Source organism: Saccoglossus kowalevskii, chromosome 13 (genome assembly GCF_978046115.1).
Source record: "Saccoglossus kowalevskii chromosome 13, keSacKowa6.1, whole genome shotgun sequence".
Lineage (NCBI taxonomy): Eukaryota > Metazoa > Hemichordata > Enteropneusta > Harrimaniidae > Saccoglossus > Saccoglossus kowalevskii.
In genome coordinates, this window is record NC_140653.1 from 11,787,396 (window position 1) to 11,814,818 (window position 27,423).

General features: G+C 33.6%; 1 protein-coding gene across 2 annotated transcripts; it reads left to right on the forward strand.

Annotated features, from left to right (window-relative positions):
* Nucleotides 1-26,299, forward strand: LOC100371979 (vacuolar protein sorting-associated protein 33B-like). 2 transcript variants are annotated; one of them, XM_085506927.1, is made up of 21 exons: nt 1-119; nt 3,011-3,091; nt 3,764-3,825; nt 5,608-5,657; nt 6,891-6,958; nt 7,625-7,670; nt 8,058-8,152; nt 9,319-9,423; nt 9,985-10,159; nt 14,747-14,820; nt 15,246-15,332; nt 16,046-16,139; nt 17,654-17,728; nt 18,931-18,995; nt 19,313-19,342; nt 22,256-22,310; nt 23,523-23,728; nt 24,623-24,721; nt 25,123-25,216; nt 25,629-25,736; nt 26,196-26,299. In XM_085506927.1, exons 1-21 carry the CDS (start codon nt 72-74, stop codon nt 26,279-26,281), a joined length of 1,803 nt encoding a protein of 600 aa, XP_085363053.1. In that variant the 5' UTR covers nt 1-71; the 3' UTR covers nt 26,282-26,299. The 2 variants fall into 2 exon arrangements, with proteins under 2 accessions (XP_085363053.1, XP_085363054.1); XM_085506928.1 differs by lacking the exon at nt 19,313-19,342.
* The last annotated feature ends 1,124 nt before the right edge of the window (nt 26,300-27,423 follow it).

Genomic DNA, 27,423 nt, shown 5'->3' on the forward strand with positions numbered 1-27,423 from the left:
CTGCGTCCAGAACAGTTCCGGGTGGGTTGGACCCATCGATTCTAAATTTGCCAAATTATCCCGATGTACAGATGCTTAGGCAGATTGCAAGAGACCAGTTAGTTCATCTGCTGGAAGTCGTGAGTGTGTTTTCATTATTATTATTACCGAATACGTGCTGACAGAGGCAAGCTGGGAAGTCAAAATCATTGAGGATTACAGTTAACCGGCAGTATAATGCAATTGTTTACATCTCGAGCACTATCGTCGGCTGACAGGGGAGAGGGTGGGGTGGGGGTGACTGGGCATTCATTATAATGTAACATACAAATCATGTAACATAGTGTTTTATACATATAATCTAATTTGCAATAAACAGATATACTGTATCATATACAAACGGCAGCTATATGCAGGTGGTCTTTGAGGTGGACACTAAGACAGTTTTGAATGTACATGTAATACAATCATACATTCATTTCCTTCGTGTCCACCTCAAAACCGTCTGCATATAGTGACGGTTTTCGGCAGTGCCAAGGCATAATGTATGAGAAATCTTTGTATAATGACATAAAGAACACCTGTCTTGTGTGATCTCCCTTTTGGAAATATTTTCACAGATTCGACTTTGTTTAGAGACCATTGTAATAATAAAACATTACGTTTATAGAACAATTTTTAATTTTCTCGTATCAAACTTATTTGACTGCAATGAATTTTTTTTTTTCTTGTAACAGTATGTTATTATTTTCTGGACAAATATTGTGCCAAATATATGAGTTGGCAATTCATAACACAGTAATCCAACTGTTATATAAAGGTATAGGTGGTTGCTCTACACAGATTTGATTATTTTCTGCTGTAATAAAACTATATTAGATGGAAAAGACACTCTGGCTGTCATCGACAGCAACACTCAATCAAAAACATCCATAGAAGCATTAACGATTGAAAAACTTATTGTGCTCTTATTACTAATAATAAAAGTGCATTAATTCCAACTATGGAAATATTCGTATCACGCCGATCCATAAAACTGAAAGCTGTCTGCAATAAATGTCCTATGAAGACTTCGCCCAGTATATCAATAATGAAATTGAATACATAAGTAGAATGGGTGTTATTCGATTATTATAGTTCTCAACGATGAGAACCAAAAGGTTGATGTGCCACCAAATAATCGCTTTAAGCAAAAGTGACTGAGGACAGACGCACCACAAAGTCTGGGGCATTGGATTTTGTAGCAAAAATAGAAAACATTCTGGGCAATATTTGTCTGTTATATTTCTAGTTAAAACTTATGTAAATGTTAAAACAAAGTGTGTAACCTATTGTAGAATGTTATCTATATCTAGCACTACTTCAGCGTCAAATCAGTGCCTGGAATTGCTGTAACAGATTTCATTATTGATATACTGGGCGAAGTCTTCATAGGACATTTATTGCAGGCAGCTTTCAGTTATATGGATTGGCGTGATACGAATATTTCCATAGTAGGAATTAATGCACTTTGATCAACAATTCTGCAATGATCAGTCGGTCAGCTGGTTCTTTAAAATAACCAACGTTCTTCACAGTGCCGCAACTTTATGCGTCCCTCTCACTGAAATAATATGTTACACAACACAGTCCCTTGTTGAAGGGCTGTGGATGCAAATTGAAGTAGGAAAGTAAGTTGAGAGCCTTGATCGTTTATTGGAGGAAAAAATTCAAAACTAATGTACCGCCACTTTTATGGGCGGAACTTCCCTCCAGCGCGCTTCAAATTGCAGACATGCTGTCTGCATTATTTGTAACAACTTCTGTAAATGTGAAAACAAAGTGTGTAACCTATTGTAGTAAGTTATCAACATCTAGCACTACTTCGGCGTCAAATCAGTGCCTGGAATTGCTGTAAACTGTGTAACCATATAAACGACTTGTGGTATGTGACCTGCCCTGCCACAGTACATTGTATGTTCATTGCTACTCGATTATGTAAAAGTTCTATCTTTCTTCATGTGGTAAAAATGCTTACATTTTATCATAACAGTATATGACAGAATCACATGGCCTCAGCTTGCATTTGTGAGGAATGGAAGTTATTTTCATGAGTATTGCAGTGTATTCCGTGGCTGTATTTTCATGAGAAAAGTGAATGAAAATACAGCTTTACATCATGTCATTGCAGGCAATAATTGTACCTTAAAATCTGTATTATAAGCTGCATCCCTAATAGAAGTCGCAACCATTTTTTTTTTGAATAATTGAGTAGCAAGAAATTTATCATTTCTCATATGTGTAGAGGCTCTAATAAAAGCCGTATCCCCACTGTTGCATTGTATCATTTTAACAGGAGCCACGGTTTCTAATACAGATTTTACAGTAATTATAATATCAGAGGCTGCAAGGATGCAATCTTTGTACAAGGTACTTTTCAGTGTTGGAAAAAAAAAATTGTGCATGGAAATTATTTTCGCTGAAAGAATGATTCAGTGAAAATAAAGTCCAACGAATATACCTTTTTTTCTTATTTTTACCTTATTTTACATTCAAGTCAGTCATTTTTCAGGAAAAAATTAATTCCAGCTAAATTAAGGTATTTTACAGTATATTTAATTTGTTAGGGTAATCTACAAATCCATTATGATTTGTTCATGTAAAGAAATCATGGTCATTTTCGTCTGCATAACATCCACTGCTTCACCCATTATTCCCTACATATTACTTTACCTGGGACATGTTGCTAAGACTGGGAAATGTAATTTTTGTGTGGTGGAACATTGGATAAAACTATTTGATAATTCTGCATAAAATACTGCAGAACACTACTCAAAAGTAAAAAATAAGTGTAACTTTCCTCTATTTTAAAGTAGGATGAGTTCATGACAAAATTTAGAGAAACTTTATGTGTAAAAAAGTGTAAAAATGAAATGTTTTATCAGACTTAGAACATTTTACAGTAGTTTTACTGTACCTATGTAAATTGACACAGAATGCAGTTTTGTTTTATATGAATGAATAAGTTAAATGGTCAGTTCTTATTTCACAGTTATCAGGTAGAAAAGATTTGGTGATAGATCCAGAGTTAATGAGGCCATTAGACAGAATTGCAGGAGCCTCTTTATTGAAGGTAAGACCATTCTAAACTATTATTTGAACACCTGGTTGAATTGACTGACAGAGATCACGCTAGCCTTTTTGGTCATTGCAACGTAAAATTTGAATTCAAACATTTTTACAATCCAGACGTATATCTAGGATTCATGAGTAATATAGATCTAAATACTTGAATGCATATTAAAATGTTGGAAATATATTTTGTGTTTTATGTCAGTCTCATGTGATACATACAATGTTTACACAAAATGAAAATGCAGTTTGTGAGTAAACGATTGGATAAAATACTACTGTAACAATTACTTCTGTCAACTAATACAACATCTTCACACTGTTTTTTTTTTTTTTCAAAATCAATGTTGTGTACTCTGTGATAATTTCAACAATCAATTACATCAATACTGTTAATAATATTGAGCAAACATTTAATTCTAGTGCAACATGTTGATTTCATTGCAAAACTGTATTATCATTTTCATCCATAACTTTTATATGTAGGACCAGCTTCTATTTTTGTTCGCCTTCATTGTAACAGTAAAATAATGACTTATGAAGATAATATTGTAAAATGCTTTTTTTTCACTTGGAATTTATTTGTTCTGTTTTAACTGAGCTGGTCAATCAGGACTGTACATGTATGTACCAGTTAGTCAATTATTAATTATCTATTTACTCTTTCCTTCAGCAACATGGAGTGGACAAGATATTCAAGTTGGAGGCAAATAGACTTCAAGTTGGCTGTGATCAGTAAGTATATGTCACAGATTCCATGGCGACCATTTCCAACAATTTCTAACTGGTAGACATGTTGTTAATGAAGATAACTTTGACACCTTTACAAACATGTCAGTGACACCTATACGAACATGTCAGTGACACATTTACAAACATGTCAGTGACTCCTCCTATACAAAGATGTCAGTGACTCCTATACAAACATGTCAGTGACTCCTTTACAAACATGTCAGTGACTCTTTTACAAACATGTCAGTGACTCCTTTACAAACATGTCAGTGACACATTTACAAACATGTCAGTGACTCCTTTACAAACATGTCAGTGACTCTTTTACAAACATGTCAGTGACTCCTTTACAAACATGTCAGTGACTCCTATTCAAACATGTCAGTGACACCTATACAAACATGTCAGTGACTCCTTTACAAACATGTCAGTGACTCTTTTACAAACATGTCAGTGACTCCTATTCAAACATGTCAGTGACACCTATACAAACATGTCAGTGACTCCTTTACAAACATGTCAGTGACTCTTTTACAAACATGTCAGTGACTCCTTTACAAACATGTCAGTGACACCTTTACAAACATGTCAGTGACTCCTTTACAAACATGTCAGTGACACCTATACGAACATGTCAGTGACTCCTTTACAAACATGCCAGTGACTCCTATTTAAACATGTCAGTGACACCTATACAAACATGTCAGTGACTCTTTTACAAACATGTCAGTGACACCATTACAAACATGTCAGTGACTCCTTTACAAACATGTCAGTGACTCCTTTACAAACATGTCAGTGACTCCTTTACAAACATGTCAGTGACACCTTTACAAACATGTCAGTGACTCCTTTACAAACATGTCAGTGACACCTATACGAACATGTCAGTGACTCTTTTACAAACATGTCAGTGACTCCTTTACAAACATGTCAGTGACACATTTACAAACATGTCAGTGACTCCTTTACAAACATGTCAGTGACTCTTTTACAAACATGTTAGTGACTCCTTTACAAACATGTCAGTGAAACCTTTACAAACATGTCAGTGACACCATTACAAACATGTTAGTGACTTCTTTACAAACATGTCAGTGATTCCTTTACAAACATGTCAGTGACTTCTTTACAAACATGTCAGTGACTCTTTTACACCCATGTCAGTGACTCCTTTACAAACATGTCAGTGACACCTTTGCAAACATGTCAGTGACTCTTTTACAAACATGTCAGTGACTCCTTTACAAACATGTCAGTCATATCAATGATACAGAAAAAGCTGATAGTCACCAACATTATACATTATGCTGCTTTAGATATAATATAAGGTTATTATGAGAATACCTCAAAGTATGCACATAGACAGTACAGCTGGACTATCGATCAATGTGCAGCAGAGGTTGATGCACAACGTACTGTCTGAGTGCATTATACATCTTTTCCTTCCAAGGATACACCATGGAAATGCCAAAATTCTAAATGTTTAGAACAGAATCAGTGAACTTTTTTGTGTGGAGTCCAGTCAAACTCTGGTGACAGCCATGTTTGTTTTTATTATTAGAGGACACTTACGCGTGTAATCATTCCATATTTGGAATTCACATTTCCTAATATGGTAGGATGAAAATACCCTGTAAAATACCGCAAAATTACAGTATGCTGTAACTTATGGCATTATGGTGACAGATGTATAATATAACAATTCATTTTTAAAACTCAGAACTATTGATTGATAAAACGATACATATTTATAACATCTAGTGAATGTATTTTATTTTTCAGACGTATTTACTTAGTTAGACCGAGAATGACAACTATGAAATTGATAGCTGGTAAGTTTACAGAACACTACAACCGATTAACTTTAGCCGACCACTTGATGGAACCCTACACTGTGATACTTACCCATGTTTTGACCACATCACACTTGTATGCAAGTCTCCCATACATTCAATAGAATTTAGACAGTTTGTACTATAAAAATTGTGTACTTTCTATGAATATTGTAAATATATATACACACACACATGTCATCCTGTGTTTATGTACAGTGGAATACTTTATTTTCGCTGAAATTAATTTTCGCTGAAAAGACTTTTTGGGCGTTTTGCTTGGAATTTATTTTCACTTATTTTTGATGAGTTTAAGGTGAAATATAAGAAAAAAAAGTATATTCGCTGGATTTTATTTTCACGGAATTATCCCTTTAGTGAAAATAGCGAAAATAAATTCCAAGCGAAAATAAAGTATTCTACAGTATGACTGTATCCTTTCTCGTATTGAGTTTTAGGGGGGGGGCACTCACTTGAAATTCACCTCTCAATGATGACATCATACTCATTCACATAAAATCTTATATGATGTGAAGCCATTAAAAATATTCAACATAAATTCGTTAAAAGAATTGTCTGGAGTTTTCATTTTAAAATCCTATATGCAGTGTTGTATCGGTTATACCACCATGTCAAACAAACTTGGCAGTAGCTATACATTTATGCATTGTATTGCAATGAGGTGAGTAACTCAGTCAGTTACTGTCACCGTCATATTGTTCCAAACACCAAAACAGCAATATTGCCAGCTAGGTTGCTGACTGGTTTGCTATGCGTGTCTGGAGATCGTAACATGATTAGTACAAGTCACGTTAAACCAACCTTAACATGTCAAATTAGTAGTTGGGCATGTTGAATATAAAAAGAAGTCTCACGATGCAATTGATCTTTGATTTATTTCATTCTATCATGTAAATTGCTGTAAAGTAAATGACAATTTTATCCAAACAAAATATATGTACTGCCACAGTCTGAAATGTCCGATTCAGCCGCTGGTTGGTTTGGTGCATGTCATAACATTCATGAATGGGCGCATTTAACCATACAGCACATCCTTGTACAAATGGTTTGAACCAACTAGTTTTAATTTGAAATGAACAATCTCGAGACGCACATTGCAAATGAGTCAGCAACTCAGCAGACAGCTGGCTGTTTTGGTGTTAGAAACAATATGACGTTGACGGAAATATGTATTCAGTGTGAGATTGAAATGTGTTGATTTTGTTTTTACAGATCATATCAACTCTGATAAACACGAGTCTAGAAGTAGAAAATACAAAATTATATTAGTTCCGAGAAAGGTAAGTTATTCTAGTCATGTATCACTTCCTCTAAGGGTGATCAAGCCAGCCATACCCTGCATTGAACACAAATTTCATCACCAGACTTATCTCTCAATTCAACTCAAAAAAACGATGTCTAAATTTCATACTGTATTTGCTCTATTAGTAGCCCATGCTCTTTTATCACAGAAGTCTGTCTGTGGTCAAAGTAAGTTATTTTGTTTAGATTGTATTATATTAAACACCTAGATCTAAAAACAATTTGTTTTTCAGTAAAAAGCTGTATTGAAGAAGCATGATAGTGCATGACGGTGTGGAATCCTGTCATTGTACGCAATTGCTTGCACTTCGCAAGACTTTTTTTGGTCGCTATTTCTGGCTGTTATCTCTCAATAAATAATTACTACAAGCAGAAAAAGAAAAGATGTGTAATGATAAGCTTTTAACGAGGATACTGCAAAAGTGGGATGACAAATAGATCTTTTTGTCTTTGTGTCCATACCAGTTGAGTGGGCAACTCAACTGACACCTGTCAGTACAGGATCGCATCGACCTTCACACTGGGTTAATTGATACATTTGTGTACTGACTTTGTGCAGAATTCTCCTATTAATCTCATATTATTTGTTACATATTTTCATAATCCATGTTGTGTAATAGTAGCTGTTATTTTTCTTTTGGTAGTTGTATGTTTGTGAAATGATTCTTGAACAGGAAGGTGTTTATGGAGGTAAGTAATATAATGAATCTCATTTTTGTCTTCCATTGTTGATCGATCATGTTGATTGGTCAGAATGCATTCATGTGACCTGAAAGAATAAGAAAATTAATATTGTTGATTCAGAATACTTCACAGAAAAATGGCCGACTCCTAATGTCTGCATCTGAAATTTATGGGGTTGTGCACCAAAAAGGGATGTTTTCTTTGGTGAAATGCACCACATCCACCATCAATACTTGCAATTTGTTCTTAAAAAGTCAGGAGAGACAACAGTGACATTCAATGTCGGCAGCTGTTGCCTGACATAAAAATATTTTTTAAAAATCTTCAAATAACACTTTCCAATGTTATTTGATAGATGTCTGAATTGTAAATTGACTTGTTTTTTTTTTTTAGATGTTACATTTGAAGAGTTCCATTTAGATCTAATCCCACTAGATAGAGATATACTGTCTTTAGAACTTCCTGAATTTTTTCCTGCTTATTTTATGGTAAGTTTGGTTAGAAAATCATTTTCACTATTTTGAGCATATTTATTATGCCATATCTCAATTTGTAGACTGGTGACATAGGCTGAAAAAAAAATCATATATTGTAAATGATAATGTGTCAAAAAAAGCTTTTTTTCTTTACCATTGTGTTCTTTGGAATTGTTCTAAAGTAAAGATTCTTGAAAATATTAGGACAAGTTTCTCAAAATACATGTATGTCACTGTGACACACACACAATGTTATTTCATAGTGCCATGGGACAATAACTTCACGATTTTACAAAATAAACCAATGAACATTTAGTTCATGTCATGCGATTTATGACTAATTTTCACAAAAATTATGAGCAGGCTTCCACCTCAATACATATAATATGTCTTGTCAATCCTTATATGGTGCTGAATGGCACTTCTTGTAAGCAGATTATTTATCCTATACATCTGATTAATAGTGATGTACTGTGGAATACTTTATTTTCGCTGGAATTAATTTTCGCTGAAAAGGCTTTTTGGGCGTTTTGTATGGAATTTATTTTCACTGATTTTCGATGAGTTTAATGTGAAATACATGTATAGGAAAAAAAGTATATTCGCAGGATTTTATTTACACGGAATCATCCTGTCAGCGAAAATAAAGTATTTTACAGTATTCTAATATCAAGATTGTTTAATTATAATTAGTGTATCTCTAAGTGATTACTTCACATGTACTAATGTATAGTACAGCCAAAGAGTTGCCATTTTTGACTTACGTACTATTCAACATGAAAATGTTCATTCATGACAAATTATCTTCTGAAATTTGCATTTAACAGACCAAATTTTAGCTTGTTTTAGATACTTCTGTTCAATGCCGCTAGGTGATGCCATTTTGAACTGTGCTTGGTTTAAATATATATTTCAAAGTTCAAAATTCTCAAGCTTCTATGTTATTTGGTTATTTCTAAATCAATAATCTAATCAGCTGTGTTGTCTCATCAGGCATTGCCTGTTACATATTGGAATCCACTCATGAGAAAATACTAGTAATTATGATTATTGATTTAATTTAGTATCACTTGTATTAAACTCCAAATCAAACAATCATTTACTCACGTATACATACATAGCCATACAGGTCATATACTTGTATTTCCATCGTGATTTTATAATGTAATTATTTTCAGCATGGTGATCAAACATGGTTGCATACAGTGGCTACATCACTAGTCACCATACAGTCATTATTTGGAACCATACCTAATGTGCATGGACAGGGAAGATGTGCCAAGGTTAGTCACAGTCAGCTTGAATTTATAATACTCTAGCATTGATGTTTACTTCTGCATCTCCAGTTTGGCATCACTAACTGAAACACAATGAATGATGATGACATTACTTACACTGAAATGCAAAGAAAGATGACATCACTTACACTGAGACGCAAAGAAAGATGACATCACTTACACTGAAATGCAAAGAAAGATGACATCACTCACTGAACCACAATAAAAGATGACATCACTTGCACTAAAAGAATGATAACATCCCTTGCACTGAAAGAAAGATGACATCACTTGCATTGAAACACAAAGAATGAAGACATCACTCACTGAACCACGAAAACTGATGATATCACTTCCACTGAACCATAATGAATGATGTCATAATTGTCTAATATGATATCGATGTAATTTGGTCATAGACATACTTCTGACAATTACATAAGCACATGCACTACCAATCAATCAAATATACTTGTTACAATACAGTAATATTATGACATCATTGTTCGATTTCTGTCATACAGCGCATAACAATATTTTCAATTTCTATTTTTTTTTGATTCATAGATGGTTGAGGATATGATGAAGTTGATCCAAGAAAGACAGGGAGAGCTTAAATCGGCACTAAATAATGAGATCGGACATTTAATATTACTAGATAGAGATATAGACTATGTCACACCATTGTGTTCAACTGTCACGTATGAAGGATTACTAGATGAAATATTTGGTATCAAAAGTGGTAAGTCAGTCAATACAAATTTTGCTCATATTTAAAGTTCCACAGTTGTCGCACTGTGTCGCTTTCACCAATATGCATTTTTGTTTTAAATCTTTTTTGAAGATTTTGCATTTCCAATTCTTCCAATTTTATAGTGGTAACACGCAGGATTCATGTCTCCACAAAACCTTCCTTATTTACTGCGGATATGCATGGAGGCAGCTGATAAAACTATCTCACAAATTAGTTCAAAAGTTGCCAATGTGTCTCACTGTAACCGTAAATACATCGATGGTTTCAAAAATAATTTTGTTGTTTAGTCACAGCCTATGAACTGGCCGTGACATATGCAAATTAATAGAACGCCCTGTAATATAAGAGGTTGAAAATTAGATGGCCTAACTGTAAACCGAAAATTGCACAAGTAAAAAAATATATCCTACAGGAATCAATAACAGAAAAAAAATTCTGTGTGTCTAAATCTTAAAGAAAAAATATTCTACATCATTGTAAAAAAATTATGGAAAAGTCATCATGGGAAAAAAATTGCCACAAAACTAAGTGAAGGAAAAAATAGTTTGCACAATTTTTCTGCCACCCCTCCTAGGTTTTTCTCTGATCCACCCCTAAAACTTATTCAGGTGTTTATGACTTTATCATATAATTAATTTACATTTTATGGACACATTTATGTGAGCTAAACCTTGCTTATATATATATAGGACAGTTTTGACATTCAGGGGATTTGCCTTTATTCTTCAATTTTCTATCAATGATGGAAATATTAAATCTAAGACTCGCGCACAAAATTGAGACACACTTGCCAAAGTGAATACACATCAAATTCCTACTAGTGTCATATATGTATTAATCGATCACATTGTAAAAAATACTTTGCATATAGGTTCTGATAATTAATATTTTTATTAACAAATTTCACCCAAAATTTCAGTTTAAAATCCATAATAATTAATTAATAACTGCAGGGCATCACACTGGTGCAACTCGCATCCTGTTACACAGTAAAATGCATTAGTTGCATTTTGAAAAGTACATGTAAATTATGCCATATTCATCTGAAAAATCGGCATATCAACATTGAGCTACAAACAAAAATCAAATCATTCAATTTTTGCGCAGATGTTTGGTCTGCACATTTCAAGTATTATGCATGATCTCGCAGTGAACAGAAAAGCACCTATTACCCAATACAAATGAGCATTCTGGTGACCATCTGTTTTGAAAACTGAATATCCTGGTTGCACAGCTTGTGGTTGAGTCAGTATGTATACTGTATATTTGCTGGTCATTCACACAGTGTCAGTCAGACACTAAGCCACTACATTGGTGTTATTATATTAATAATAATTAATGTATGTACATCAGGTTCTCCTTCATGGTCACTGCTGCTCAACACCATTTCCATGAAGCAAACTGTACAAAATAACCAGGGTTACCCAAAATTGGTTTATAGTAAGAACAATATACCGGTACATCCCATTGTATGTACACATTCACAGCACACTCATCCTGAACACATCAATATCAATTGAATCTAAGCCCATTTGTAGGTTTTTCATTGCTTATTGCATACAAGTAAATTTACAGATAAACATGATATTATTATTCAGGTTTCAGAGTTAATATATGGGACTATATGTAGGAAAAGTAAAACATGACTCATTCAATTAAAAAAAAAATTTGAATTGTTTATAGTTTTAAAGAATAAAAAGTTTATACTTTCAGTAATTTGCCCTATGCTGTGAAAACTCTTGCGTGTCCATTTTGAACCTATCCACTTTTGGAAAACTGTTTTGAGCAAACTTAAGCAGTGTTGTGACAAGTATACTGCTATGAAATGTTGCAATTTTCTATGACTAGTGAAGAAAAATTTGTTGTTTATGAATTAAAAGTGGTTTTAGTATTTTTCCTTTTTTTAGTATTTTTCCTCAGTTCTTATTATCTTACCAATTTTTTATTCATGTTTTTGATTACCTGGTAAAACAAATGCATCACAGCATTTTCTTAATTTTTTTTGGCAGGAAAAAATGAAAAAGAAATTAATTTTTTTTGAAAAATAAAAATAAGAGCACTAATTCAATAACAATTTCAGAGTGCCATAAAAAAAAAAAAAACTTGTGATTTGATTTTGGAAAAATTTACCAGAAGTTTTTTACTATTTTGTTTTTCCTAAGGGCATTGTTTGTTTTTAAAGTCTTTCCATTTTCAGAAAGTTTGTTTGAGAAGCTGAAATATTATTAACAACAAACATACAGTGAAAATTGCCAACATCTGTGAAATTTGAGGAACTCCATGTATTTTGAATTTGGCTGATCAAGTCTGATTCTGAAGTTATGCTTTCTTGGGAATGTAAATTATTAAAACTGATTTAAATAAAAGTATGGGGCAATTTTTTTCATCTACTGGTAATTGCTAATTTATCATTCAAGAAATGACACCACTTATTTGTGCAAAACTTTCACCAATGTAATCAACACATTTATCTTTTGAGGCACCTTTATTCTTTGTGGACTGGATACGGCTTGGTGGCCCGAGGTCGTACGGCGGAAGCGCCCGAGCTTGCGAGGGTGCATAAGCCGTACGATCGAGGGTTTTATCATATACCTTATATGAAAAAAAAGTCTTTAGTTATGTTATTTTTCGCTCATCTTGCCCAAAAGAAACCTATTCGATTTCATCCGGGTTTCGATATGGGCCTTTTTACTGGTACGGATTTATACGGAGGATTCTAAATGACGCAAAGGCGTCAACATCTCTCACACAATAGACCGGTACCGCATGACGTCAGTGACAGGGGTCTATAGACAAACTAATGTCACCAAATATATCCACAAATTACGTTTTAATGAAACATCAAATGAACATAAATTTATAACAATATTTAACGGTAATAAATACGAACTCATTATAAACTTTCTTTCTTAAGAATGGACACTACAGTTCAGCTAAGTTGGTCATTTACTGACCGTCCGACAGCGTGCGTTTTCTTGGAGCTGATGTTGTAGCCACAGGTCAAGACATGTTGATTTCACAGTTGTTAAAAACTGTAGTCGGTGAAAGAGAAACAATTGAAACAAAAAGCAGTTTGGTTTACAGTTCCAGATTCTGGCGTAACTAAAAATATCTGAAATGCGCCGACGATCTTCCGTTGAGAGACAGTATCGTCAGACAGTCAGCTGTCATCGGTGTCGCTGGGTGTATCCCGCGATACCGATGCCAGCTGAATGTAAGTATCGTAGTGCTGTAAACTTGACACGTTTTTGTGACCAGTTATATTTATGATTGGTTGTGGTGGAATGCCGGCTTTCGTCAGGGTAATAATGAGTCCAACTGGTGTTTTCAGTATATTTTCCTTCAACAGAATAATATCGTCAGCCATTATTGAAGCGCAGACTCAAATTACGCGCGTTGTTTGTAAACAGAGTAGTAATTCCAGGAAATAGACGCATTTACCAAATATGGTAAACGGGGCCTGGGCGTGATATGGAAAAATTATTGCACAGCTCGCGCATCGGGATTCCTATAGCATTATGAGGCAGGGCAATATGAGGTATATGATAAATCCTCTTAATGCGGGCCTTGAAAGAATCCATTATTTGTATTAAAGCAACCTGTTTCAATTAAATTTTTTCCTTTTTTAGTACCTGTTTGGACACAATCCTAAAACCGGGGACATATGGATTGACCTCTGTGCGTGTGCCTCTGTGTATTTATATTATACATATTCATATGCACATCATTTGTTTCACATTCTGGTTCAAGATGGTCGAATGGTGGCCATTTATGTGCTGAAAAATCATCAAAAATCAAGCATTTCTGACATTCCAGAATTGGACCTCGGCTGTTTACTGATGGATTTTGTTCAAACTTGGAACATAGATTGGACATTATGGGACCTTGATGCATCATGTCATTTTGTTTTTCTGATTGGATTCAAAATAGCCAATAGCCAATTCGCAGTTCCAGTGCCATATCTCTGACATGTTTTGACTGATTATGTTTGAATTTTATGTATTCATTAATATACATCATGTCATAGATATACAGATGTATTGGTTTGACGAGCAAATTTAAAAAGGGCGAAAATGGTGGCCATTTTTGTTCTAAAAAATCACCCAAATCCAGCATTTCTGGCTTTCAGGAACCGGATCTCAGTCGTTTATGAATGGATTTCGTTCAAACTTGGCACATATATTGGACATTATGGGACCTTATGCACGTCAATTTGTTTTTAAGATCGGATCTGGAATGGACAAATTGTAGCCATATATATGAAAGCTTTTCCAGGGCAATATCTGACACGATTGACTGATCATGTTTATACAACATCATTTTTATATAATTTATATATACATCATGTCATACATATGCACAGGTATTAGTTTGATGGCTTAACTGCTTGGATTGTAACTGTTATCACTTCAAAGGAAAAATCATTTTGCTATACATGTACATGTACCAGTAAAAGTATTGTCCTAATATGTGACTTTGAACTCAGGAATGGATAATGGTAGTAGAAGTTATTCCAAACACTCACATGATTTATTTCACCAATTTGTAGACCATATTATGCAATTTGTATTTCAGGTTTTTGTGAATTTGACAAGGACGTTACTGGTTCCGATAAAAGCACTCGATTGCTACTCAACTGTGAGGATAATGTAAGTGTCATATTTATATTACTCTACGCATATCTTGAAAGACATTGAATGCTACTCGATCCACATTTTCACACAGTTGTTGTCTTTTTCACAGTCTGTTCAGACAAGTTTTTATGTAAATATAAATACTCACAAGGATTCAAGTCAGGCGAGTGTAGTGTTGGTAAAACACACACTGCATCCATATTATCAAGAAAATGGCAGAATGCTTATTCTCTGTCATGGTGATGAATAACGGCAATTCCAGCATTGATGATATCCTCTAAAATAACTTTAAAATATCTGAACATTGACAAACAACCTATTTTCTTTGAACTGCAAAAAGTCTAAAAATTGACTTGTCCTACAATGTCAATTAATTCAATTAATATTACATACATATAACTATATGAATAGTAACCATTATCATAATTATTTTATTTCAGATTTTTGAACAAATCAGAAACAGGCATTTCTCTAATGTGTTTGAATTTCTGAGTTCAAAGGCCAAGGCTCTACAAGTTGGATTTAATGTGAGTATTGTCTTTCTCACATTTACTGTGCGCAATTAAAACTACAACTACCGAGATAGATTTGTTGATACAAAGAGCTATGCTTAGTGTATAAAAGTCCAATCAAAGGTTTATGAGATAGTGATATGCAATTAAGAGCTCCCTCTACATGAATTTCTTGTGTACTGCATCAATGAAAGGTATACAATGGCCGCTTGGAGAGATTTAATTAGGTATCTTGTATTCAAAAAGTCAAAAAAGCATGTACCGGTAATATAAATTTTATGAATAAGCAATTCTGAGAAAAAAAACATGATTTTTCTGATTTTTTACAAACTTTCTCAATTCCATATGAGTGTCTCTAAAAATGAATGTTTGGTATCATCTGGCAATTTGTGTAAATTCAAGTGTAATCTTCAGTACAAACAAGTGGCATACCCCCTTATAAATTTTCGGTCACATATAACTATAAGCACTTTTGTAGGGAAGGAACTTAATTTTTATTTTTTCACTAGGATTTATCAGTTTTAATTTAGTAAACTATATTTTGACTAGGGATGAACTAAATAATCGGAGAAACTGAACTTTTATTTATAGTTATGATAGAGTACGGTATAAACTAGTTAAACTAGTGATGGACATGAGTAAGTAGGCATACATTTAATTGTGAAAACAAGATTTGGATACTGTTTGTGTTAACTTGTATGTTTCTTGCTTTCTGGTTCCTCTAATAGAAAAGACACACTTTGGATTCAGTTGGCGCTATGAAAAGTTTTGTAGCCAATGATTTACGAGGGTTGAAACAACAACACAAGTCTCTAGCTATTCGTAAGTTACTGAAAATGAACCATTTGTATTGCATGAAATATTTATTGAATTTGACTATAATTTGTGTAAGTCAAATAATCCCAGTCTGAAATTTGTCAAGACTTTGCTGTGTTTTTTTCTTGAATCCTACCATTTTATTTCAACTTGTATATTCATATTGATAACAAAAAATAGTTAACAGTTCTTTTAATTTCATTCATGCATTTTTGTTTGAATTCTGCTTTCCTGTACGTCTGCTTTCGTGTACGCTAAACACAAATAGCTTAGGTAGTATGCAAGTTCTGTGGTTGATGTTATAAAAAAATTTCAATAAAGAGAGGGATCTACTATAGTATAAACTTCTGCTTGAGTAGGAGCCCCACTCCAAATTTGCAGAATTTTACAAAAGTAATCTATCTGATAATAAGCCCACAGAGGAATGGCCCCACATGCTTTCCTATTCAAGCTGAATGTATTTTCATACCAATAATCTCGGCATTCTCCAGGGTGGCCGGTAGACATAATATGTCATGTCTTCTCCATATTGTAACACACAGTCTTTCGGGTCCATCCGGTGTCATGTGCTAATCACCAAATTCCATACTGTGTGAATCATGATTTTTGATTAGCGAGGTCAAGGAAAAATTTTAAAATCTGATGGTATGCAAATAGGCAATCAGATATGTGAAAATCATCAATGAAGACAAATGATAACTTGAAGTCAGTAAATAATTTATTCCAAAGCTAAATATAGGTTGTACTCTATATTTGGTAATACATTCTTTTCTGGAACATGAAAATGCATCTAAGGATGGGAGTAACCACGACAACAACCAGCAATTCTTTTTATTGACTATTTTAGTTAACAGTGAACACAATAATGCCTCATACTTGAACTTAGCATAAATTATTGCTCTGAAGAAATTTTTTTTTTTTTTTTTAAAATGGGGGCTTATACTCGACCAACTATGACTACACAGGAACTTTAGAGTCTTGTGTGCGTATCGACTAATTTTTTTATGAAAAATGCATCAAATAATAATTTCTTTATATAGTGTATTTGCATTCATGATTCACCCAAAGATGTTGAAAACCCAATCACAGCCAAATCCATGATGCTTAGGCTACTGGGTAGTCGGTTATCTTGCAAAAATGCGTATTGTGCACTTATTAATTGTGTTTATTTACACTGCGACAACTTCACATGACGAAAATAGATGCTGGTAACAGAAAAAATGCTGAATCCTTGATATATTTCGCAATGTGAAATAAACGACTAAGTACAAACAAAAAGTGGAGGTACCCACAAATGTTCCCATGGAAACAATGACTTTGTGATTTCCCCATAGCGATAAAAAGTACTCTGACGTCCATTTTGAATTAAAAATTGGTCAAAATACATACATAATTCATCTTTTAGATTTAGTGGTGGGTAGAAAAGCCTGCCAGTCACAAGAAATAATTTAGCAATTCATGCTTCAAAATGTGTTAGCCATGTCCATTCCTAATCTAATGTTTCTGTTGTATTTGTCTAGATATTGGAGCATGTGAAGTGATTATGAAGAAAAAAATAGCCATGGATTTTGAAAGACATATGAAAGCAGAACACAGTGAGTCATGATAACTTTGTCAGATAAAACTCACAATTTCTCCAATTTTGCTCAAATCCATAAAATTACAAAAAACCATGGGGTCAATGTATGTAAACTTATAAAATCTGCTACATATGAAATAAAGCAAGAGAATAATACAAAACATATGACAAGATGAATACAGGATTTAAAAATCTAAGTAAATGTGTACTTCTTGCGTGACTCGACTGACACTTATATACACATCATGGCATGTCCTTCCCTAGGCCACCAAGCATTTGCAAAAAAAGGGTTGCTTAATAACAGCTCATTACATGCAGAAATCCTTGAAACCTGTCCACTAGTGCAATCTTTAAGCCAAAACAACGCACAGAGGTATATCGTGATGCAAACACATGTAGTTGTGCTTATTACCTGGTGCACCAATCACGCAACAGAAAATTGTACATTGGTATGGTAATCTTGGAAAACATTTCAGTATAATTTGAAATTTTTAATTTGGTAAAATTAAATTCACATTTTATAACAAAATAAATGTAAAAACAAAGAAAATCAGAAGCTCACTACAGCTGCACACAATCTTTATATTTTCTTGAATACCTCTTCCCAGCATTCACAAAGCCCTACATGTAACTTAATTTTTGGGATGACCATTTCAACTCAAAATCCGTACCAAATCAGTCCTGTTAGAGGGTATACTGCTGATCATTTCGTGTTTAGTACGTCTGGGAAATCAACATTGAAAATAACCGCAAGAAATTTGAACACTGCACAGACACATATGCTCTAGGTCAACAGTTCCTGGAACATTTTATAGTTAAAAAATGTCCGCACCACATAGTAAAATGTGTTCGTCAAGTTCAAGTACGTTTATATTCCTGACAGTAAGATTTTAAAATAATCCTAGATGCAATACGCAGGCATTATTAAATCAAAAATTCATCTGCTGAGGCAAACACCTGTCAATGTGGATGTTCTGAAAATAGAAGAAACAAAATCTGCAAGAAGTGTGCCGTCTGCTATCGATGTAATGCTTGTCCATAATGATGACAGAATGTTTGCATTGATAGAGGGCGCACATCACTCCTTATTTAAAGTGCTGACAGCAAAATAGATGTCTACATGTCATGGATGATAACCTTCTTTATGAACATATTGACTAAATATGACCACCTAACTTAGCGGTAGTAATTAATACAGTAAATGCTATTTTTTCACAGATTTATTGGAAGGGGTTGATTTAAAGGATTGCCATGGTTACATTGAAGAATTGATATGTAGACAGGTAAGAATTTCTATTCACTGTATAATTTGGGGTATAATTTTCTACATGTGGAATGTCAGTCTTAAGACTCTTAAAATTTTCCATTCAAATAATGTGAAGAGATACTCATGCAGCATTTATTGAGAAGGTTATACGATTTATTTTGCATTCAGTCATACTTAAAAGCGATTTGATATTTTTTTTCAGTTCAAAATTAACAATATTCTGTTAGTCTGCAATGGTGGTGGGTGTGGTGATATTATCAATTTCATATCATAATCATATCTTTGTCATATTTACTTCATTCATACATGTAATCTCGCTTTTTCTTTCACTAGTCATGTGACTTAACACTAAGAACTAACTCAGTAAGTTTGTACTCACAATAACCCACTATGTATGTATACCACTATACCATATTTCTTTTATTAGAAGTGCACTCACTTATACAAATATTGAACAAACCTTTAATTTTGAGTAAAATCTTAAAGTTGATGTTCAACATGTCACACTCTCTGCGCAGCACACATTCAGATTGCGTATAAACTGAAAAACAAAAATTCCGTGTGCTGTAAAAGTCACATGTAACTCGTACCACATCACTCAGCAGTTGTATACGCTGAATATTATTTACAAACAAAAGTTAAAGTTGACCATCATCTCCATAGAAACTAAAAATAAAAAGTTGAAGTAGCTGTATTGCTATTCACATGTAGAAGGCAGTTTCTGATTTCCATATGGTAGATGAGTGGATTTAAAGGGTGGTGGTCGTTGCACAGCACATATTGAATTTCATGTAAACAAACAATGTATTTTACACGCATTGTGTATATCTCTACGAGTCCCATACTGAACAGGACGCAGTGTGACAACCATCACCATTCAAGTTACAGTGTAGGAACATGTATTTGTTGTGCTTATATTAGGTAATATACAGTACTTTAAGTTTAGTGACATCGGTTTCGTTAACATAATTGTGTACTGTAAAATACTTTATTTTAGCTGGAATTAATTTTCGCTGAATAGACTTTTTGCGTGTTTTGTATGGAATTTATTTTCACTGATTTTTGAAAATATAGGAAAAAAAGTATATTCACTGGATTTTATTTTCACTGAATCATTCTTTCAGTGAAATTAGCGAAAATGAATTCCAAGCAAAAATACTCCACAGTATTTCTGTATTTGTAGTTATAGCATGGGATCACTAACACCTTTGTCATGTGACAGTAGAGCTCAATTTACTTTCCATTTTTAATTCTTCTCTCTATAGAGGGACTGGGGTAAAAGTCTGAAGCTGCAAAAATGTTTGAGGGCTTTCTGCAGCCCTATTAATACATATATTGTGTTGTGTAACTCTTCTTGTATACCAGGCCAATAACCTGTAGATATCATACCTGATACGTAAGGCCAGACTTTTTTTATTTCTTGTTTCTCTAGTTTTTATAAGACAATTTTTTTTGAGGATGGCGAAAACAAAAATTAAATTAATTCTTTTTTTCTATTAGATTTGTGTGATTCTCAAAGAATTGAGATCATTGATCGGAAAGAAGAAATGAAATAAAATTTTATTCCATGTATAACCTTGTTTCTCATCTGTGCGAGACTTCGGTACTTTGATCATGATTCTCCCACGAAAATGCAACTTGGGTTTGTTATGCGGCGGACGAAAAAAAATATGAAGATAAAAATAAGTTTTTTTTAGCAATTGTTTGCACTTACAAGTCGGCGGGCGTGAGAAATTATGCTGAAATAAAATTTTATTCTTATTTCATTTTCAGCTCCTGTTCATTCGGCGGGTTCGCAAAACAAGGGATAATAAAAGTCTGGCCTAATATTGCTTTGAATCACAAATCACCTACTTAGCTCATTCAGTAGACTGACCATGCATCACATAGTCGATCTGGAAATCTTTGCTTCAAATCCAGGATGTTGTTTGAAAAATAGTGAGAAAAAACTTGTACTGATTCTAAAGACAGTCAGCTTGGTAGAAAATGGAGACTGTTTTCAACAAAGCTTCCGTGGACTTTGTGGACAGAAAGGGTTCTCTCCTAGTAAATACAAACAAAGGATGCTGATAACTAAAACCGTCTACTATCAAAAATAAGCATCACACTTAGAACAGTGGGCACAATTTGTATTTGTACAATACAAAGACTAGAATAACTGTCAATGTTGACTTAGGCTCCAGCGAATGAAAACCAGAGCTTATACATACAATGTACTAACCACACATTAATACCAGTTGAATCAAAGACTATAGAGAAGAGTCTTTGGTTGAATACAGCTACAAATACAGCCCTTCCTTGGCAGCATTCAGGTATGCTGAATTATAGTAACCCACGATGAACCCCAGTAACTGCACAAAGTACATTAAAAGGTGATTTTTGTGGAATAGCATACTGATCAAATTGCAAGACGTCAATGTAAGATATTTATGTAGTGATTGGTGGACATGTACATTAACATCTATGCTACGCTTAAAATAAATTTTATGGTTGTAGTTAGTAGTAAAATAAAATATTCAGTTCTTCTTCGGGCAAAGTCTGGTAGTTATTTTTTAGTAGTGGTGTTAGGGGCAGGGGGTGTCTGTCGTAATGTTGTGAAAATCAAAGAAAAACACTGCAAAATTAAAAAAAAATTAAATAATGGTGCGTCGCCACCTTATTATTAAGTGGGCTCACTGTATTTTGAGCTAGACAAGGCAGTATACCTGCCTGAATGTTTTGTCCAGCAATAAATAATATAGCAATAATATGGTATTGTACATGAAACAAACAACTCATGACCTGTGACCCAAGTGTTTGACCCCTGACCCATTCACTAACTGATACACAAGCACCGAATTAAAAGAAATACATCAGATTAATAGTTTTTGCATTTAAATAAAATGGCATTATGGATTAGTTAGAGATGTCAGTAATTCCATACTAAAGCTGTATATTCTTAACATCTTTCATCATGTAATTTGTCTTGAAGTATGTGATTTTAGTGCGTTATTTCAATGAGGTCTTCACCGCATGTCTCCAATGTTGCTTAAACTTATTCATCCGCCTTTGAAACTATGTAATGTGTCTCATAAAAAGTGTAATGTCAACAAAATTATCTCCACATCACCCTAGCTACTTACCCTTATTTATATCCGCCTTTGATGTTTTATTGTTACATATTATGCCATGTATGTTAATGTACGTTTACCTGCTGTAATTAATTGTTTGTCATGTAAATTATTATATCCTTGCTTCATATTTAATTACTAATATATTCTTGTATTATTTTATCAGTTTTTGATTAACATTCCTCTGAAACTGCTGTGTCTAATGTCACTCACACAAGGCGGTAAGTATTGGTTCCTTATTAACACTTTTTCCCAGCAAAATGTTTGTGCTACATGTTGCCTGTTTTTATGTATTCGTTTTTTGATAATTTTGGACCAAATAGACTCAAATTCCTATTTGCTATGAGTCTTAATCAAACTTTTAGAAAAATTATAGAAAAATTTGATAATTTGATAGATAAAATTATTTCTGATTGGTGTCAAATGTTTACTTTGGTGCACAAAAGGTTAATCTGTAAATCTGAATGGAAGCTTTATTTGTTACTGTTCAGCAAGTGTCACTTAAGGGCTCATACCACTAATTGAATTTCCATAGACGACAATGTTAACATATGACGAGATTGCTATATGAAAATGACGAAGAAAGTTGAAAATATGGCTCAAAAATGGGAAATCAACATGCCAGTAATCAACCATATGAAAAAAACTAACATGTTGGCCAGCTCAAACTCTTGCAAATCTCAGGTAAACAAGACACACCTACTGTATTTGGATTGCACCAAGAGAAATCACTGGAAAAACACCAAGATTAGAACATCCATTAACACACAGAATAAACCCACAGGTACACAGCCGCTAAGTAGTAAACAAAAGACCACATGTTGGTCTCACCTCTGACCCAGGTGATTACGCCCTCAAACAGGGAGCACCTGAGAAAAATAATATTTAAAAAATTTCATTGGTTCTTGCTGGGCATTTAAATTGAGGGCTACGAGCAGCCATTGGTTAATTAGTGGCATGAGACCTTCATTATTAAACCTTATAAATGGTGTCTGATGAAAGTCTGCCCTCAAACTAGAAGTTGGATATGAAGTATGCCCTCGCCTGGTGAAAATTAAAGTTATGTGTACATTTTGTAAAAACTAATAAATACAAGTGGACTTCCAGGTTTTCATTGTAATGACTCTTCTCGTAGATGTCACAGAAAGTTCTATATTGTTTTGATGTGCACCACTGTACTATGCGTTATGTGTGATTTGTTGTAGAATGCCAGGCGAGGGGTTGGTGAAAAACAGCTGAAGTTGAGAAAAACAACAAAAACTGAAAATGCCTGGATGCCTCCCGCCACCCATCGCCAATCAGATATATTCTGATTCAATCAGATTCTGATTCAAATGAAATCGTCCCTCAAATATTCATTGATGACTATGTTTGCAGTCAGTATGCTCTATTATGTTTTAATAACTAAAACATCTGTGTTTGATTGTGTCTAGGTCTACCACCAAAAGATCACAAGTTTTTCAAGACGTTGTTTCTTCAGAGCCATGGTTACGAACACACGATCAGTTTTTCAAAGTTAAAAAAGTTAGGCATATTTGTTGAACAGCAACAAACTGGAGAAAGTAACATCATTGTGGATAAAGTCACTTCCCTGCAGAAGAAAAGCTTTTTCAAAGCAGTCAGCAAAAAGTTAGCATTGGTAAGAAATTTATTGTTGATTGAAGGAATGCACATCGCTTCTCTTTGCAACATAACAATTTTGGCTTTCATATAATAATAATCAAATAATAAATGACTTTTTCCAAAGTGCAAATTCCTAAATTAGTCTGGACACTATGAATTCACTGGTCAAAGTCAGGTGCATTGCTCAGTTGGTGCAAATTAAACTCCCCCTTTACGCACTATTTCATCAAGGGCACCCTCAATTGTCAACCTCAAATTTTATATTATACTTAATACACCTTATAAATATACAAGATTTAAACAAGGACTTTATTATATCTAAATTATCATATTTCTGTTTATGCCATGTGACAGTTACTTTTGTTTCTCCTTTATTTTAATTATGAGCAAATTGCAAGTAGTAACTAAACATTCTATAAGTGATATCCGTTTTTGTGATTTACATGATTGGCATTTTTCTTTCATAATGAAATTTTAGCAACATTAATTGCTGAATTGACTTAAATTTGCATACCGAGGATCATAATGCACAAGTTTAAACGCTTGAAGGACGATGGTCCAATGCGCTCATCTAATGGAAATCACAAGTATGAGGTTTGACCTGGGCACAACTTGCACTAATTACCGCCAGTGAGTCCTTCGATACCTTCCAATCACCTAAAAAATACCAAATTAGAGCTTGGTAACATCTCTGTTTGTACTTGTTGATCTGCGCAACATTCAAAGTCACCATCTTTGTTTATATAAGACCCATATATCTCACGCATGTGTGCCGCGATGATTACCGTCCTTTAATCTATAATTTTTAAAAAATGTGAGTGAATGAAGTACCCAAAATAGATGTGAATGAAACTCATAAAACATGCTTTGCGACTGTCATTGCAGTATCTTGTTTTTGTTTCCTTTACAGGTTCCAAAGATTGATGACTATGATGTGAAAAACCCGGAAGACATGGGGTACGTCTTCAGCGGTGCATATACTCCAATCTCATGTAGATTGGTTGACGAGGTATGTTGTGACACAATCTGAAATTCGTCTGTCCCTCTGTCTGTCTACATTTCTCTGGCAAAGATAGGACATGATATAATATATATATAAGCATGTCAATTTCTTTTTCTGTTTCTTGAACTTGGCTTGAATGGTGGCTGTTATTCTGATGGTATTCAACTTGTCATACGTATTCAACTATGATTTCTAATAATTTTAATTTGAAATCCTATTTTACACTGTAAGATTTTATTTTAATCTTACCGTGTGGCCCAGCCTTGTATATTCATTTTTGTGATGTACAATGTGCACCATTGCACAATAACACTATTTTTAAAACATTGACACCTGCACATATTAGGTTTTGTTATGTTTCATTTGTTTAGTTTCTCTTCTGATTGTCACTGTGTTATTCATTGTAGTTGTTGATTAGAGGAGGCTGGTCTGGTTTGGAGGATATCACCAAACTGTTTCCAGGTCTTACTTTTTCTCATATGAAAGCCAAGTCTGCAAAAAGTAAGTTCAAGTATTAATACAATAATTAATAAGTTTATTCATGTCAGTTACACATCAGGTTTTACACCATATTGATTGTTGTCGAGATATTCATTACATTAATAAGAATTCATAGGATATAAGAACATTAAGTTTGGTGCTAGAAATAATTTCCTGTGCTCAGTGCTACTATGTCTGTCTTCATATACTTCAGGGGATTATTTCTTCCAAATACATGTAATGTAATTATTTCTTCCAAATAAAGAGCTATTTCTTCCATATAATGTAATTATTTCTACCAAATAAGGAGCTATTTCTTCCATATAATGTAATTATTTCTTCCAAATGAGGAACTAATTCTTCCATATATAATGTAATTATTTTTTCCAAATAAGGAACTAATTTTAATGTTGAATATATTTTCTCTGTGCAGGTAAAGGCACATCAGATTCATTATCGAACAAAGTAGTGTTGGTATATTTCCTGGGTGGATGTACATTTGCTGAGATAGCTGCACTGAGATTACTTGGTAATAGAAAAGGTAGTGTACTATAATTATTAGACATACATCTGGTTTGTTTTTTCATTGTAGTTAACATTAACAGTGGTGTGATCCTACCATATTCACATAATACATATTGCCATGGGGGTCATATTTCCTACCCTCGATTGGTTTCTGGTACCATGGGTGGACCTTAATCAGATTTGTCTTATTTTGTTACAATGCCATCAATCCTACCCACTTCCTACTTTTAGGAAATCTTTGTCAACAATAATAAATAACTTCTTCTGTGAAATTATTGTTTTCGGAATAATGTCTTCTCTGGAACAATTGTTTTCGAAATAACTCTTTCTCTGAAACCATTGTATTCAAAATAACCTTCTCTGAAACCATTGTATTCAAAATAGATTTAAATTAACATTCTATGAAATGTCTGTTTACCGAAATCATGAGAGTGACACGTAGTGATTGACATGCATGTTTTTTTTTATATTTCAGGTTATAGATTTATCATAGCAACCACGGCAATAATCAATGGCAATACTCTAATAGACTCTATTATTGATAAATTTGATAATAAATAAAAGTATACATGCCAGGTTCATCTGTGGATATGAATTGCAAACACATCACCAGCAGGAACTCTCCGATGAATCAATTCACTCATCTGCCACAACCTAAATTACTAAGAATATTCCCTTAGGCAACAGTGCTAACTGTTATTCTGATATCACTAATTCAAAACATCTCTTGCGTAATCCAATCATTGTATGCAGTCAACTGAGATGAAGTTTGTATCCAGCTCAGATGATAATTTCATCCAAATCGATAAATATACATTGAACCTGATCACGCTTCTTCCAGCTAGTTTTATCCAGTTAAGCACTTTGCTTGAAAACGCTGCCCAAAAAATACCGATTAGATTCAAGTAATTTCATCAAATATATCAGGTTTTCAACAACAAAAATGTGGAAGGTAGCAGTTACTATTCAGGGTAATGAAAACGGCTAGTTAATTTGTGGGCTTGTTTCTTGTATGGCCATACCAAAGGAATATTAATACTTATTGTAATTATGTAACCCATTCAATGCATTTATTCCTGTAATTTTGTATTATGCATCTTTTAGTAAACTGACACACTTTAAGATGGAAGTTGTGAACCACATACAGTTTGTAAACATAGAATTGAGTCGAAATGAGAAAATATGTTATATAGGTAATATTATATCTGTTGTAAATGCTCTCCAATTGTGTAGTTTTCTTTACACATGCTTCTTACCTGGAAAACGTTATCTTTGTAATGAAGAACACCTTTTTCACTATAGATGAGAAAAGTCAATGTGCTCAGTACCTTTTGTCTAGCATGTCAGTGAAACACAATATCATTATCACTTTTGTACATCACAGAACAAAACATAATAAAATAAACTGTGAAATAATAACACAAAACAGTACCATAGAAACTATGATAACCTGCATAACAATCATGCAATAATGGACAAAATGCCTAACATATTATAGACTCAGAGTTTATAGATGATGAGAATTGAGAACTGTTGAATGAACAATGTTACTGTTTTTTTACTTGTTAGTCTTTCTTTTCATAACAGTATGTATTTTAAAATTTATGTTATCGTGATGTGTGTACATACTCGTAATTATATGTATAATAAAGTAAATATGGAATATTTATATGTATATAATGAAAACCAGATTGTGTTCGTAT